Genomic DNA, 16,234 nt, shown 5'->3' with positions numbered 1-16,234 from the left:
CAAAAAATAACAATTTTGTTAAACAATAAACTGAAATTACAAAGAAATAACATACAAGCAACAAACAAAAAAATAAAAAATTGAAAAGTTATACAAGCTGAAAACTGAAAAAATGAAAAATATGATTAACTAGAAATCAAAAGATTTCAAACTAAGTTACGTCACGATGTTTCGACTGTTAGTATCCACAATCGTCAATTGTGTTTCATTTCTTGTTAATAATATTTTTAATTTTTTAATTTTCAGCTTGTACTAACTTTACAATTTTTTTGGTTGTTGCTTGTATGTTATTTCTTTGTAATTTCACTTTTTTGTTTAATAAAATCGTTATTTTTCGGTTAATCTTTTTAATTTCTTTCAGGGATTTCAAATCAATTTATATCAATGGAAGTCAATGGAAGTCCGAACTGATGAATAGCGGCATACATGTTGTCCAACAATGTCTTCAGCCAAGCTAGCGTAGAAATACGCAACATATGGAAACCCATAATCAAGTGAAATATGGCCAACTCCCGTCAAACGGCCATCTCCCGCGAAAATGGAAAGCGAAGAGAAGTGAAAGTACTCGAATGACCTATAAATAGTCATCTCTCAGAGGAATTAGTCAAGTCATCACCCGAAGACAATTGTCGATACTAACAATCGAAACGTCGTGAACTAACTTGGCTTGGAATCTCTAATTTTTATTTCTAACTTTTATTCAATTACTCTATTTTTACTTGTATTGTATTTCACTGTTATTTCATTTCAGGTAAAAATACGTTTAGCAGAACATTTGAACTTCGGTAATATAATAAGCTCCAAAAAATTTGGATTTCAGTCAAACAAAAATACTCATGATGCCATATTTTAATTTTTATATGAAGTGCATTAATAGACGGGAGATTACAGCAGCAGTATTTTGCGATTTCTCTAAAGCATTTGACTGTGTTAATCACGAAATTCTGCTCAGGAAACTGTATCTCTATGGTATTGAGGCTATTATTCATAAATGGTTTGCATCTCATCTATCGGGTATAAGTCAAAGGATTGAATATACAATAATATCTGATATTTCTGACATATCTAACGGAGTACCACAAGGCTCAGTACTCGGACCTACCCTATTTCTACTCTATATCAATGATTTGACTACCATTGATAGAGAGGGTAAATTTACTTTATTCGCTGACTACACTACAATATTATGGCGCAATACCATCACAATTGATCTATATAATGCCATTTGCTCTGATATTTCCAAAATTTCAAATTGGTGTAAGGCAAATTTATTAGCTTTAAATGTCTCAAAAACCAAAGTTTTATCCTTAAATTGCATTCTTGATAATATTCCTCTAGCTTCGAATTCGAATGTGATTGAGAGCACGTCATGCAACAAATTTCTTGGGTTATTAATTGATAATAAGTTGAAATTTGAGGACCACATACTACCTCTTAACAACAAACTGCAGCTAAAACTGTCTATTATTCATTAGTAGAATCAAATCTAAGATATGGGATCCCTTTCTGGGGGGTAAGTAATCGAACTCGACTCGAGTCGATTTTTATTCTGCAGAAAAAGTCATTAAGATTTCTCTGTAGAGCCAAGCGGCGAGATTCTTGTAGGTCTTTGTTTGTAGCAAACAAAATTTTATCACTGTATGCTCTATTCATTTTAAAAACAGTTTGTTTAGTACATAAACATAGAACAGAACTCTATTGTCTCTCATTACATCACACGCCAGACCCTAAATTTAAGTCTTCCCATACCTAACACTACTTTAATTAAAAATTCTATATTGTATAATGGTCTCAAGATGTATAATCATATTCCTAACTACCTGAAATGCATAGTAAACTGTACTGAATTTCGAAAATCTACAAAGGATTTTCTTATCGAGAGGCCCCATTATAGTTTGCAAGAATTTTATGACGATACCTTTTAATCATATTTCATACACATTTGTGTTTGAACATTATTTTTTAAATAATTTTTGTGTTTATATGTGTATGTATGTGTGTATGTATATATGTGATTTCAATATTAAATTTTACAAAAAGGATTTGAAGCATAATATCTTCTATTACTTATCTGCGAGCGCTTTCGACAGTTGGTAGTACTGTCATCTTCTAGGCACTCCTCAAAGTGAACTTGTCATCCTGTCGTCTGCCTGTTTATACGGTCAGAGCGTCTCAACTCAGGTATTTCAGGTACTTTAGGTAAATTTGCCTGTATTTGTACTGCATCAGGTACTCTTCTTTGTGTTAGATCTTCTCTAGGAATGTGTATGGTTTTGTTTAATATATTGAATGTGAGGTCTTGTTGTGTTTTTATTTGTACTTGTTCCTCGATAAGTGATTTATGACTGTTAAATTTATGGATGTTCAAGTTTTCCCAAATGTCCATGCGGTTTCCCTTGTTGACTTGTTTTATGAGTTTTATGTTATCTGGTGGGGGGAAATTATGTTTGTTTTGTATGGCGTGTGTGTATGTGAGTATATGTATGTATATATATATATATATATATATATATATATATATATATATATATATATATATATATATATATATACATATATATATACATATACATTTTGTATATATATATATATATATATATATATATATATATATATATATATATACAAAATGTTCACCAAAGCTTTTGTCAATAAGAGTTTTTCTTTGGACAATAAAGCGTATTTATTATTATAATTATTTTCAGCTATTCTTCAACCTTTTTTTTTATCAGTTCTTTCAGGGATTTCAAATCATTTTATATAATATCAAACAATGGAAGTCGGAACTAATGAAATTCATTATGAAACTTCGTCAACTTCGTTGTTAAAACTTTTTTATCATCACGGATCAAATTACAGGTTTTTTGAAAAATACAAATTTTGCAATAGACGATATCGAAACAGATTTCTACGTAGTCGAAGACGATTCAAACGCAAGAATGGCTATAGTGGAGCCTGAAAAACCCAATATTTTCGAACAACCACAAACAAGAAATGGCGTCTTCATAATTTTTCATGGAGCACCAAATACAGGTAATTCATATTCATTCCGGCATCTTTGACGAGAGATTATAAAAAAAAGTTTCATCGCTTTTTTGACGTCTGTTACCGCTTGGCAAATTCAACTGTGCCTTTGAGATGCGCTAACGATAAAGAGAGATGGTAACTGTCCACAACCAACTTTTATCAGGAGCAAGTTATAATCGGGAAAAGAATTTTGTCTTAAATACATTCGGCAAGTGTTGACAAGTTCACATATACCAGTAGGGAATGGGAACCTCCAATTCTTCCTTTTGTGCAGGTGGAAAATAATTGAAAGATGAATGAGTGATATATTTTTTTTATTTAAAAAACTTCACCTCACGATTTGATCTCCACAATTTTTATTTGAAAAATATATGCCCTCTCTACTCTCAATTCTTAAAATCATACCGGCTTGCCGCAGTAAGGCAGAAATCTTATCCGGACAGATGCAGAAGGCTGTCATTCTTGACTCACTGCTCTTGCTCAGGGCACATGATTCTCGGACCCAATGATCACTTACTCCACGGTGAGGGGAGTGGTCATTGGTTGATAATGCTGGCGCGCCCTGTATCGGGGCTTCGTGGGATAGGGCCTGACCAGCGCATACTACGGTAACGATTTATTTCCCAAAGAACATACAATGTTTATTGCAGGGAAAAAAGCAATAATTCATGAACTAACTGTAACATAATTAAGTACGAACAGAGGTCCATTTTTAAGGTTGATTTGTATTCATTAGTTTAAATATCTTTGAAAATTGACTATTCAATCCCTTTTTTCACAAATACTTCAACTCCGTCATATCTTTATTATCTGCAGAAATGCAGTGAAATTCAGTTTGAAATTTTGATCAACTATTATTTTTTATAGTAAGTGTTGGGATAAAAAAGTTTTGGCTCTCTATCTCCATCTTTATACAAAAAAGTGTGAATCTTTTAAAGAGAAGAAGAAAGCAATCAATTTCAACTTTAACTCTGTACAAAGATGTGTAGATCGTGCGAAGAAGTAACTTCCAGACACAAACTGGGAGCCCTCTCGAAACAACTTTTTTCATATAAACATTGAATTACACGAAAGAAAGAATACTTTCGAAACAACGAAAAGATAGTTCTACTTTTGAGGATTGACGTTCGTTGGGGGCGACAGTTGGTTGACGAAGAAACAGATTTTAACAGACTTCGACAGATTAAAAGATGTTTAACAGTTTACAAAACCGCAATACATATTTCGCTATCCAATAGCTTCATCAGGCGTGTACATATGCTATCGTATAGCAAAACCTGCATTGTGGTTTCCTTAACTGTTCAATTAAAATCTTTTTATAAAGTGTTTCTTGAATACGTTATAGAGTTTTATCAACTATTTGCCAATTACATCACTTGTATTTTTTAGGTTATTATAAAGCTGCCAACAGAGCTGGAAGAGCACTGTCTCTAAAAGTATTCAGCATTGATGGTCTCATATACGACGAGTTGGTTAAAAACGAGACTGAGCCAGCCATGGAAATAAATAACATTATTGAACAAAAATTGAAATTCAATAAAGTCCAATTTGAAGCACTTCCTGAAGAAGGTGAGATAATAATAATAATAATAATAATAATGATATGCTGGCGCGCCCTCCCGAATGTATCGGGGTTTCGGGGGATAGGGCATGACCAGCGCACACTACGGCGAAAAAATAACTTTGGCTCATCAAAGCGCCTGAGTTTCGCTTTCCTCAGGTCGAGTCGGAAACTGAGGGCTTCATCATGACTTGGCAGGATGGTTTTTTCAACACCTTTGTCTACCGCAGTCGCGTGATGGGTATATATGTTTCTGACACACTTGCTATCAACATGTCTAACATATGCGGTCTCGGCCTATATCCATCGACATAATATGGCCCTGGGAGTGCTATATTACCATTTACGACACTCTTGCGGTATTGACGAAACCCCAAAGTTGCCTACACTCTGGGGGATATGAAAACCGCTGTGGGGAACGAGAAGTGCCGAATTTATTGGAACTATTCGTGCCTCACCATCAGGCTCATACAAGCTAATAAGCCTAAAGTAGTCCTTCTTGACCACCAGTGGAAGACGATATTTGTCGTGGAGTTTTCAGTTCCTGGCGAGACGAATATCGTCCAAAAAAAGGAAGGAAAAACGGATAAAATATCGAGATTTTCTCTTCGAACTCCGCAGACTCTATCCAGACTACTCTGTCAAGATGGTTGTTTTGATTATTGGAGTCCTTGGGGGAATGATGGCCTCTTTACTCTCGAATCTTAAAATCATACCGGCTTGCCGCACTAATAAGGCAGAAATCTTAGCTACACAGATGCAGAAGACTGTCATTCTTAGCTCACTGCTCCCCACGGTGTGGGGAGTGTTCATTGGTTGATAATGCTGGCGCGCCCTCCCAAATGTATTGGGCTTTGGGTGATATGGCCTGACCAGCGTATACTTCGGTAAAATAATAATAATAATAATCTTAGACGTCATTGGTTGATAATGCTGGCGCGGCCTCCCGAATGTATCGGGGATTCGGGGGATAGGGCCTGACCAGCGCACACTACGGGGAAAAATAACTCTGGCTCATCAAAGCGCCTGAGTTTCGCTTTCCTCAGGTCGAGTGGATTGAAGTCGGAAACTGAGGGCTTCATCATGACTTGCCAGGATGGTATCTTCAACAGCTTTGTCTACCGCAGTCGCGTGATGGGTATATATGCGCACAGCGCACACTACGGTGAAAAAAAATGATAAAATTTTATTTCCCAAGATACATACAATGTTTATAGCAAGGGAAAAACAATAATTCAAAAACTAATTATAACATAACTAAGTACGAACAGAACACCAATAAATATAGTTTAAAAAACTAAAAAAAAAAACGCTTTTAAAGAACATCGAACTAAAAAGTTGAAAATATTTTTTTTAAATAAGCTTAAAACAATAACGAATGGAAAATACTAGTATTATTGTGAAAAAGGCGACGGGGGCTCATTATACAAAAAATATGGCACACAGCGCCCCCGCTTTTTTCACAATAATACTAGTATTTTTCGTTCGTTATTGTTTTAAACTTATTTGAAGAAAACATATTTTTAACTTTTCAGTTCGATGTTCTTCAAAAGCGAATTTTTTAGTTCTTTAAACTAATTAATTTAGTTTCGTATGCTATAAAAGCGTGATTTTCAGCCTTTTTAAACTATATTTATTTTATCTAAATTTTGGGATCAATCAGCCGTATATTGTTTAGAAAAATGATCGTTGATATTTTTTGATTCCGGAGAGGAAGCCTGAAAATCAGCTACCAAGCCCAAGGCAGCAGGCGCGCAAAGGAAGGTTACAGATAAGGCAGCAGGCGCGCGTGTACAGCGCCATCTGCCCGCGAATAGACCAAGGAATAATGTCGATAATTCTGTCAAATACATATCCCGAACTTGAGAGTTACAAACAAACAAACATACATACATACATACAAACATACATACATACAGGTGAAGCTAATATAAAGCGTGTAATAAAAAAATAATCAGAACTGGAACTGAAATAATATTCCCGTAACTGAACCTCAATCGTGTTTTAATGTTCCATACAAATAGTCATCAATTTTTTATATTTCAGATGAATATGAATATTTAGCCAAAAAAATATTTTTGATGGCTACTGTCCGTTTGAAGAAATCTAAATCCAAGAAGATTTCTGAAAAGAGCCAAAAGAACGAGAAAAATTCCGAAAAGAAAACTACGAATAAAGCTGAGGGAAAAGATCCGGGAAATATATCGTTAGAATTGATCTGGGCATTATTGAAGAAAAAATTTGAGAGCGCCGAAGAAGGAATTATAATAGAGAGTTTGCATAGCGAATTTATACCGAAAATAGATGTCGCTTTAGATTGCTTGCTTCGTGCGATCGGTTGTGCTAAATACATCCAGATTGTTATATTATCGTATACATTAGAAGATTACATGATAGATGAGGCTCGTAGACTATCAGTTGAAGACCGTACCAAGAAAACTGAAACTAACAGAAGTAATAGACAATCACCTAAGGGTAATACTGAAAATTTACATATAGGTTGTATTAAAAAAAGACAGTTCAATCTCTTCTGCTAGTATTTTCATATCGATTCCTTTGAAAATAATCTTTCGTCGTTTTTCATTCCAGAGTCTGATAAAGGAAGTACTAAATCAAATACCGATAAAACGAAACGTAAGTTGAAAATAATTCAACTGTTCAGAGAGCATTTCATGTTACTTATGTTTTTCCAGAAATACTGAAAAATTTACCCAAAAATGTGAAAGAACGCTTCGAAGAATTTCGTGAATTCCTGGACGATATTGTATCTAAATGCCAATTCTGGGATAGACGATCCTTATTCCCAATGAAGGTGAGTTTTTAAAGGACAAAACACAAGCACTACAGAAAAATCCATAAGGCACTCTAAGAGCCTGTGCGAAAGTAGCGATTTACGTTGGATTTGAATCGCTGGTGATTAAATTCGTTTGGAGAAACGTTCTCAGGAAGTTTATTCCACATAAGCGCAGTTCTTCAAATGAAAGAGTTCTTAAACAGTCGAGTTCGAAGGATATTCAGAACGATGAACATTCACAGTCCGTCGCGTATTTCTGATATGTACCGCTCTTGGAGGAATCAAATGTGCCAAGTCACTTGAACACCTCCCGTGAAAGTATATATAGAAGAAAGACAAATCTCCAACCTTACTTCGATGTTCCAGACTTTCAAGGTTGCAAATGATGTTCGTGTTTCCGATCAGGCAGATGACTCTCTTCTGGATGGAATCCAGCAGCTTCAGGGTATGCTCAGGAGCGGAGTTCTGTACATGAGAACAATACTCCAAAATAGGTCTGATCTAAGCTTTATAAAGCATCAAAAGTTGCTGAGGTACAGTTTTATGGTTCGGAACAGTGTTCCAATCTTTTGGAAAGCAGCAAATCTGGCGACATGATTGTGCCAAGACATATTGGTCTGCTAACACCACCATGGAGTCTGCGAGTTACTGGTTCGTTTCAAATAAGCTTCTCCTCAACGAGGATAATAATAATAATAATATAATAATAATATTTATTTCACTTGTTGAACAGTATGAAATCATTACAATAAACATTTACATACAGTAACAAAGAAGACGTCCATGTATAACTAAAAACAAATATATATAGAAATATAAAACAACAAAACATGATAGATACTACACTGTACATATAAAGGTAATTAACAATTTATTTTTATCGAGAGTAACTATCAAAACTCGTCAACGGTGTAGCACTTTCTTTCAATGAGATATTTTTTTTAATTGTCTTTTGGATATGCAGATGTTCATTGAGTCCTCAAAAGAAACATCTAGCTTGTTATAAAATTTGGGCCCAAGTTATAGGTGACTCTTCTGATAGAGGGAAGTTCGGTGAGGATTCGCTATCAACAACCCCCTAGCTCTAGTTGCGTATGGGTGGTCTTGCTGATTTGAGCAAAATTTTTCTTTATTCTTATAAACGAAGAGACACATCCCGTATATATACAGACCAGCAAATGTGAGTATTTCCAGCTCATTGAATGAGCTTCTACATGAGTGTCGCCATCCCAAACTAGCGATTATTCTGATCCCACGCTTTTGTAAAAATAATACTCGTTCAGCAGAGGAGCTCACACCCCGATTCAAGATCCCATAGCGCAAGTGACAGCCAGTAGTTGCATAGTACAGATTTAGGAGAACCACTCTTCCACAATGATTCGACACAAATCTCAGTGCATAACAGTTCTTTCGTAGTTTATCGCATAGTGAATCTATATGAGGACCCCAATTGAGCTTATAATGCAGAGTTAGCCCTAGCGTTTTTGTTTCTGGTTTGGATGTCACCTCTAGTTGGCTATCTTCATATATTTTAAGAGTTTCTGTGGTGTTCTGCAATGAGAATTTGATTAATCTGTTCTGCTGAGATTAAGTGCTAAACGATTTTTATCAGCCCATTCCATTATTTTCTCATATATGGATTCTGTTGTTTCTGCAAGTGCTTATGTATTACAATCAGTGACCAGAACATTTGTATCGTCTGCATATGCAACTATATGAACCTTTGAAAGACTATTTAGGTATTGTATTAAGTCGTTCGCATAAATAAGAAGGAAGCAGTGGTCCGAGTATAGACCCCTGTGGAACTCCTTGCTTGGAGGCCAAGGACTGACTGAATTATCACTGTTTGTGACCTGTTTTAATTCCACAGATGAATATATGTTATACAACATAGATAATTCGTGTGACTTCGAGTAACAATTGTTCTCATTTTTAACATTAGTTGTCTGATGTTTAATTGTACTTATTTGTTATTGTGAACATTGTTCTGTTTTGAAAGCATTGTGATATTTGTATATTATTTGTATGTATGACGATATATTTATAATTTTTTGTTTTGACTTGCTATGAATATTTAATAATAATAATAATGATTTATTATTTACCATAACATAAAATATTATTCAGATCACATAATGAGGTGACTAAATGGATTATATTAGGTCTTAAAACCAATTCTTCCACACAAACCAGAACGAAAATAAATAACAATTTTCTAACTATAGATACACCAGGATATAAATAGAACTCAAATATAATTGAGTAAATATTCTGAAAAAAATCTTGTTTCATTGCTTCTCAAAGAAATGTTTTTTGGCATTTTTTTTTAAGTGTAAATTGATTTAGAGAACTCGGGAACATCCAGGAGATTGCCGTGAAGAGATATCTGGTAGGTAAATGACCTTTTATAAATTTATTTATTGTTCAAATGTATCACGTAGCCAATGAACTATTCTATTCTATCTTATTCTATCCATATGAACCTCCCAATAAACTTATCGAAGCAGAAAGCGAAATTGTATGTTCTGACATTATTATATTCGGTTCCGAAACATTTATCTTTTCGGAGGAATCGATGCCTTGTTTTTGTAGCATTGAATCGAACCTGGTTATTTTCGTCCCAATTCGAAATCACCTCTACATCCTCATTAAGATATGAATCCTCCTCTTGCCGGTGAAGATGTGCATCCGAAGCCGATTGAATCCAAATGGAATGACGAGATAAGTGTATTGTCGTCAACAAAGCAATATATTGGATTCTTGTTTTTTTCAATAAGTCGTCGATATACAATAAAAAGACAGTTGGAGACAATATGGATCCCTGGGGAACACCAGCATTGATGGCCAAAAAACCCTCATGCCACACACGGTCAAAGGCCTTAGAAATATCAAGCGCAACACCTCTTGACTCTTCGTGTTTCTCGAGTAGGGGAGATCGGGTACAAAAGTAACAGCGGGTCGAAAGTAGCAAATGCTCTCTAGATTGATCTAAGACGAACACCGCTCTACCGCCGTCAGACGATAGCCAGAAGCGCCCCCCTCAATTGAATTCAGTCGCCGCGTGCGTCATGCGTCGTTAGGCTGTGTGACAGGACATTACGTGTTTTCACAAATCAAAAGTAAGTTCCAAGACGTATTCTTATTGAATGTTTACGAAGTCCGAAAAGAATGATAGTAATCTGAATATTTACATATCCATTCTTGATTGGAGTGATTATATATTGCTTAAATTCATTTTTGTGTAGCACGTTCCGTTTAAAGGTTATGTTGGACGTTTTGACAAAAATGTGGGTGGGTACAAAAGTAACATGTTACTTATGTCCCCGTAATGATTTAATTATCTATCATATTTTTATGTGTGTCTTTACTTCAACAGAATGCCACGACAACGCATAAGAACTACTGAACTAGGAACTACCGACACGGAAGTGTATCAAAAAGCGGCTGAAGAGCATTTTAAAGATGGTACAAAAATTAGAGGCCTGACAAAAAAAATAATGTTTGCCATGTAACATTATATTGATTTATAAAAAAACTAAAAGCAGGAAATACTAGCGCAGTTGTGGGCTACCGTTGCATCAACCGAGTTTTTACTAATAATGAGGAAAGTAATCTACGCGACTATTTAATTGAGTGCTCTGCAGTGTATTTTGGGCTATCTCCATCTGAAGTTCGTAATCTCTACCTCGTAACTCTACGAGGTAGAGATTAAAAATGGAAAAACATTTCCTGAAAAGTGGCACGATAGTCGAAAGGCGGGTGAGGAATGGTTGACGGGATTTTTAAAACGACACCCGAGCCTGTCTTTGAGATGTCCTCAAGCAACAAGTCTGTCGCGGGCTTCAAGTTTCAACGAGCATAATGTGAGTAAATGTTTTGATAATCTTGCTGAGGTAATGGATAGGTACCAATTCGAGCCAAAAGATATCTGGAATATGGACGAGACAGGGGTGAGCACTGTTCAAAAACCTAGCAAAATTGTAGCTCAAAAAGGAATTGAACAAGTGGGTGCAGTAACCTCAGCAGAGCGTGGAAGAGTAGTAACTGCTGCTGTTGCCATCAATGCTCAAGGAGGACATATCCCGCCTTTTTTCTGTGTTTTTTCCTGTGTTAGCTAACTCAATTTTTGCAGCTGCAATTTACAAATTCTATCCAGCCGTTTAATTTCTCACCCTAAAGATCTTAGACCTTTATCACAAGCGGGTCCGAGGACTGAAACAAATAAAGGTCGTAAAAAACGTAAGACTGCCATTTTGACGGATACTCCCGAAAAAAACTCAATTGAACAAGAACACCAACAACGAAACAAAGCCAAAAAAATGGTACTGCAAACTAATACTGGAGAAGGTAAAAGAAAATTAATATGACCAAAAGAAAAGGGAAAAGGAAAAAAGACAAAGAAGGCACAAAAGAAAAGGAAAATAAATCTGACGACGAAGATTGCTTCTGTCTTGTCTGTTCAGAAAATTTTGAGAATAGTCGACCAGATGAACAGTGGATACAATGAATCGAATGTAAAATGTGGTCCCATGTGGAATGCGTGGGTAACGATAAGAATTATATGTGCCATAATTGCGATTCTGAGTGAGAGAATAATGACTGAGTTATAAAAGTCTGATTATAAAAAAATGATTAACATCATACTAAATTGATCTCATTACTTAAACTAAGAATACTTTTTATTGATTGGTTTTTTTAATATATAATTTTTGAACATTTAAAATACAGAAGTTGATTTGTGTTATTATTACGAAGTCTTCAAATAAATAATTTGTTGATTTACCACGTAGGATATTGTATTCATTACCAATCCCTGGTCTTGTTACTTTCGACCCACAACCTGTTACTTTCGACCTGCCTACGTGGTCGAAAGTAACAACTAACAAATTTTCTTTGAATTGATGTTATTCATATAAAACACATCATAATATAAAAAAATCGAGTTATTAGTGTAAAAGACATAAACTGAATTTATACATGGTTATATTAATTTAATGAAAACAGTAACACCTAGCCAGAAATCGAAGTCAAAGTACAAAGTGTTACTTTTGTACCCGGTCTCCCCTACTAACAATCCAACAATTTTCCCATACACGTTCATGAAAAAAATATCATCCATATTTTCAAACCATTATGAGATAGTTTTCCATCGTTTTAACAAATTATGTTTCTACTCCAAACATTTGTTATGGAACTGAATCAGATATCATTCACAGGATTGCTACATAATATAGTATATGAAAGCGGCAACATTTCACTTTTATGGAACATTGTCATCCCCAATGGTGGAAATTCGATGTTTCGGAATAAGACACTTGCCTTATTGCCTCTTCAGCACCAGTCTGGATAACATTACAAGATAAATCACTGACTGCATTCATTAAATTACGACTTTATGTCACAAATATGTTGTTTGGAAAGTATTTTTTCTTTCGTGTAATTCAATGTTTATGAGAAAGTAGTTGTTTCGAACAAGGTTTTTTTCAGTTTGTGCCTGAAAGTTACTTCTTTGCATGATCCACACATTTTTGTGAAAAGTTTATTCTGAAATTGATTGCTTCTTTCCTTTCTGTGGAAGATTTCTTGTATAAATATGGAGAAATAGAAGGCCAAAACCGTTCTTTCCCAAAAATGAATCGCTCCTAAAAATATACCATTTTCAGTATATTCCAGCATTCATTATTAAAGATTGTGCCTCAGCTCTGGCTGAACCATAAACAACTCTTATCAATATATGCTTGAAAACGTCCACTGTACCATCAATATTGAAAATGTTGAAAGTCTGCTCAATTTTCAAAAAAGTGAGATAAAAAATTACAGACCAATTTCTATCATATGCAACTCTTGAAAATTGAGATGCCAATCTACTGTCATGTCAGCAACATTATTAACCCCAATCAACACGGTTTCATGAAAGGATATTCAACCATCACCAATCTTGTAACAATCACTCAATGTATTGCGGAGTCTCAGACTGATGTCATCTAAACTGATTTTTCTTGACCATAGACTTAATTGACTTGACCATAGTATCCTGCTCAACAAGCAGGATACTATGGTTACGACTTTTGGATTATCCAATGACTTAATTACTTTCTTCAAATCGTATTTTAACAAGCGCAAGTAGTACGTCCAAATCAATGGCCTCAAGTCTATTGAATATGTAGCCACATCTGGTGTACCACAAGGATCAAAGCTAAGACCCCCACTGTTCAATATGTTCATTAATGATATCGGAGCTGAGATTGGTGTGATAGAGTTTCAAGTCAATTGACTTGAAACTCTATCACAAAATAACATGTTCCAACGATTGCGAACGTCTCGCCCTGAATTTAAATCGTGTTGCTACATGGTGTCGGAAGAATAATCTCTCAACATATCCCAATGTAATGTAATGTCTTACTCACTGAAAAGAAATTTGACATTACACAACTACGTCATAAACAATCGAGTTCTGAAACGTCCTGACACACTCACTGATCTAGGTGTTACTTTTAATTCATTCCTATCTTTCAATAAACATATTGACACTACTCTGACAGCTGCTAATCGCATGTATGGATCGCACGCATCGATGATGCGGTTTCTTAAGTCCTCTACATCGCGAACAGGAGTACGATAAACCAAATGCTGTAAATGGCCCCAAATAGAGAAATCGAGAGGATTGAGATCGGGGGATCGAGCGGGCCAGTTTTGAGGTCCTCCTCGACCTATCCACTGATTTCCATATGTTTCTGAGGAAGCTGTACTTAATTTGATTGAAGAACAACCTACTACTAGTACTAGAAAAAATCCTTTCCAGCTAAATGTTGATCATATGACGGTATTTCGGCTGATGAAAACCCTCACGCTATTGTCGAAACTAATTTCTAATTTTCTACCTCCTCGATTAAATGGTGAGGCATACGTTCAATTTTTAAGAGAAGTGCATCAAGTACTGCTGGAGGAAGTTCCTTTGGGCGTCAGAAGGGATATGTTTTTTATGCATGATGAGGCTCCCGCCCATTTTAGTCAAATGGCACGTCAGCATTCAACTGAAACATAAGCAGTGGATAGGTCGAGAAGGACCACAAAACTGGCCCGCTCGATCTCCGGATCTCAGTCCCCTCGAGTTCTCTATTTGGGACCATTTACGGCATTTGGTTTATCATACTTCTGTTCGCGATGTAGAGGACTTGAGAAATCGCATCATCGATGCGTGCAGGGTAATCAAAGAGAATCCAGGAATATTTCTACATGTTGTGTGTTTTGTTATTGATAGGTAAGTTCTGTTTATTACCCTTTAATCGTTTAATGCAGGTACTAACTACAAAATAACAATAAATACAGTTCGCATTTATGACGATGTATCTCTGTAGTTGTTCGTAAAATAATTTTTTGCTGCGAACTGGTTTATTTTGGGCAAAAAACTCAAAACACATTTTTTGTTTAGAATGAAACAGGCTATCGGGAATAAATTTTTAAATGGTAAACAAATAATAAAACAAAAAGTTACATTGGAAATACATTTTAGGAGTTGCGTTTTCCCCCCCTTACAACCATGGGGTAAACCAAATAAATAACTGGCTAAGTGTCTTTTTGATAGTACAAAACGTCAGTTTAATTTCAGTATTGTAACTTTTTCAGTGCTTGTGAAAAAAATTGTTATACAAATTTGATGTACCCCCTTTAAGGGGCTGTATCTTAACAAGGGATACTCCAATGAAGTTTCTTTATATAGATTCACAAATTATAGTATGTAAGTACATATTTGTAAATGCTGTTTCTCCCTATTCTGTAATTGGGTTCATCCTGTAGAATAGTGTATGGAATAAATAAATAAATAAACATGTATTAGTAAGTTCTACTTAACCATCATGTCTAAAAACGGGAATGAAATGCTTGGTTTAAGTAGCTATATTTGGACCTCTCATTTCTTCAACTGACGTCCATTGTTATAGCCACCCAATTCCAAAGCAGATGGAAGTACCAAAGTAGATACAAAAAGTTCAACGAGAGATTCTGCAAAAGACTCGAAAGCTTCCACCAGGAACAAAGGAAAATCGACCAGCTCGAGTAATTTGAAAAGTTCAGACGGGGATTCTTTTGGTAGGTATCATTTCACATTTTTCATGAAATGGAAATTATTATTTGAATTTGTCGAAGGTGTTCCACTTTGGATATTCGTTCGATGCTCTGACGACAGATATATAGATACGGAGATGTTAAGTTGTTTGCTGAAGAATAATTCGGAACTCGACAGTGCCATTCAAGAATTGAATCGAGGTATCGAAGTTGAAAGCACTGAATCATGTTCCACGTTTTCCATCTACAAAAAAAGTAAAAGGAAGAAACATATTCAAAAGGACCAATTTAAAATATGTCATGCTAGCGTTGAAATTGTGAAGTCAGATTCCCAGGTGAGTGTGAAATGATTACAGTTGGGACATGAAAGAATACACACGTGCCATCAATAAAGTAGACGATATAAATAAATACATACTATAGTTTGTTTGAAGGTGGTTGACAATGTTTCTTGGTGAATTCCATTAGTTTGGACTTCCATTGGCCAATATGATATAAAATGATTTGAAATTCCTGAAAGAATCAATGAAATCAGAATTGAATTTTTTTTTTTAATTTTATTGATTCTTTCAGGGATTTCAAATCATTTTATATCATACTAGTTGTTGCCCGCGCGGCTTCGCCCGTGTAGAATTTGGTAGTTGTAGTACTAATCAGTACTATGTTGCTGTATCGCTGCTGTTCCAATGTTTTGACAGACTCAGAAACAATGAACTTAGGCGTGCGCAGCGTTATAGAACAGTGCTCTCAAAATTTGTTCTACAGCACCATCTAGTGGTGAGTTACAG

At 35.4% G+C, this 16,234-nt stretch overlaps 1 protein-coding gene across 3 annotated transcripts in view; it reads left to right on the top strand.

Annotated features, from left to right (window-relative positions):
* Positions 1-16,234, top strand: part of LOC111509109 (hydrocephalus-inducing protein homolog) — a 174,776-nt gene that overhangs the window by 79,077 nt on the left and 79,465 nt on the right. For 2 of the 3 annotated variants that reach the window (XM_074171027.1, XM_074171029.1), the window contains exons 22-28: positions 2,860-3,033; positions 4,417-4,596; positions 6,635-7,063; positions 7,178-7,222; positions 7,282-7,400; positions 15,323-15,470; positions 15,528-15,781. In XM_074171027.1, coding sequence (XP_074027128.1) covers positions 2,860-3,033; positions 4,417-4,596; positions 6,635-7,063; positions 7,178-7,222; positions 7,282-7,400; positions 15,323-15,470; positions 15,528-15,781 — 1,349 coding nt within the window. The remainder of the gene's footprint in view (positions 1-2,859; positions 3,034-4,416; positions 4,597-6,634; positions 7,064-7,177; positions 7,223-7,281; positions 7,401-15,322; positions 15,471-15,527; positions 15,782-16,234) is intronic. The other variant, XM_074171028.1, reaches the window with a different exon arrangement.

The sequence above is a fragment of the Leptinotarsa decemlineata genome, unplaced genomic scaffold (genome assembly GCF_025532065.1).
Source record: "Leptinotarsa decemlineata unplaced genomic scaffold, Ldec_3_MD MMD2_tig00000008_RagTag_RagTag, whole genome shotgun sequence".
Classification (NCBI taxonomy): Eukaryota; Metazoa; Arthropoda; class Insecta; order Coleoptera; family Chrysomelidae; genus Leptinotarsa; species Leptinotarsa decemlineata.
Note: the sequence above shows the minus strand (reverse complement) of the source record. Positions and strands in the feature narration are given on the sequence as shown.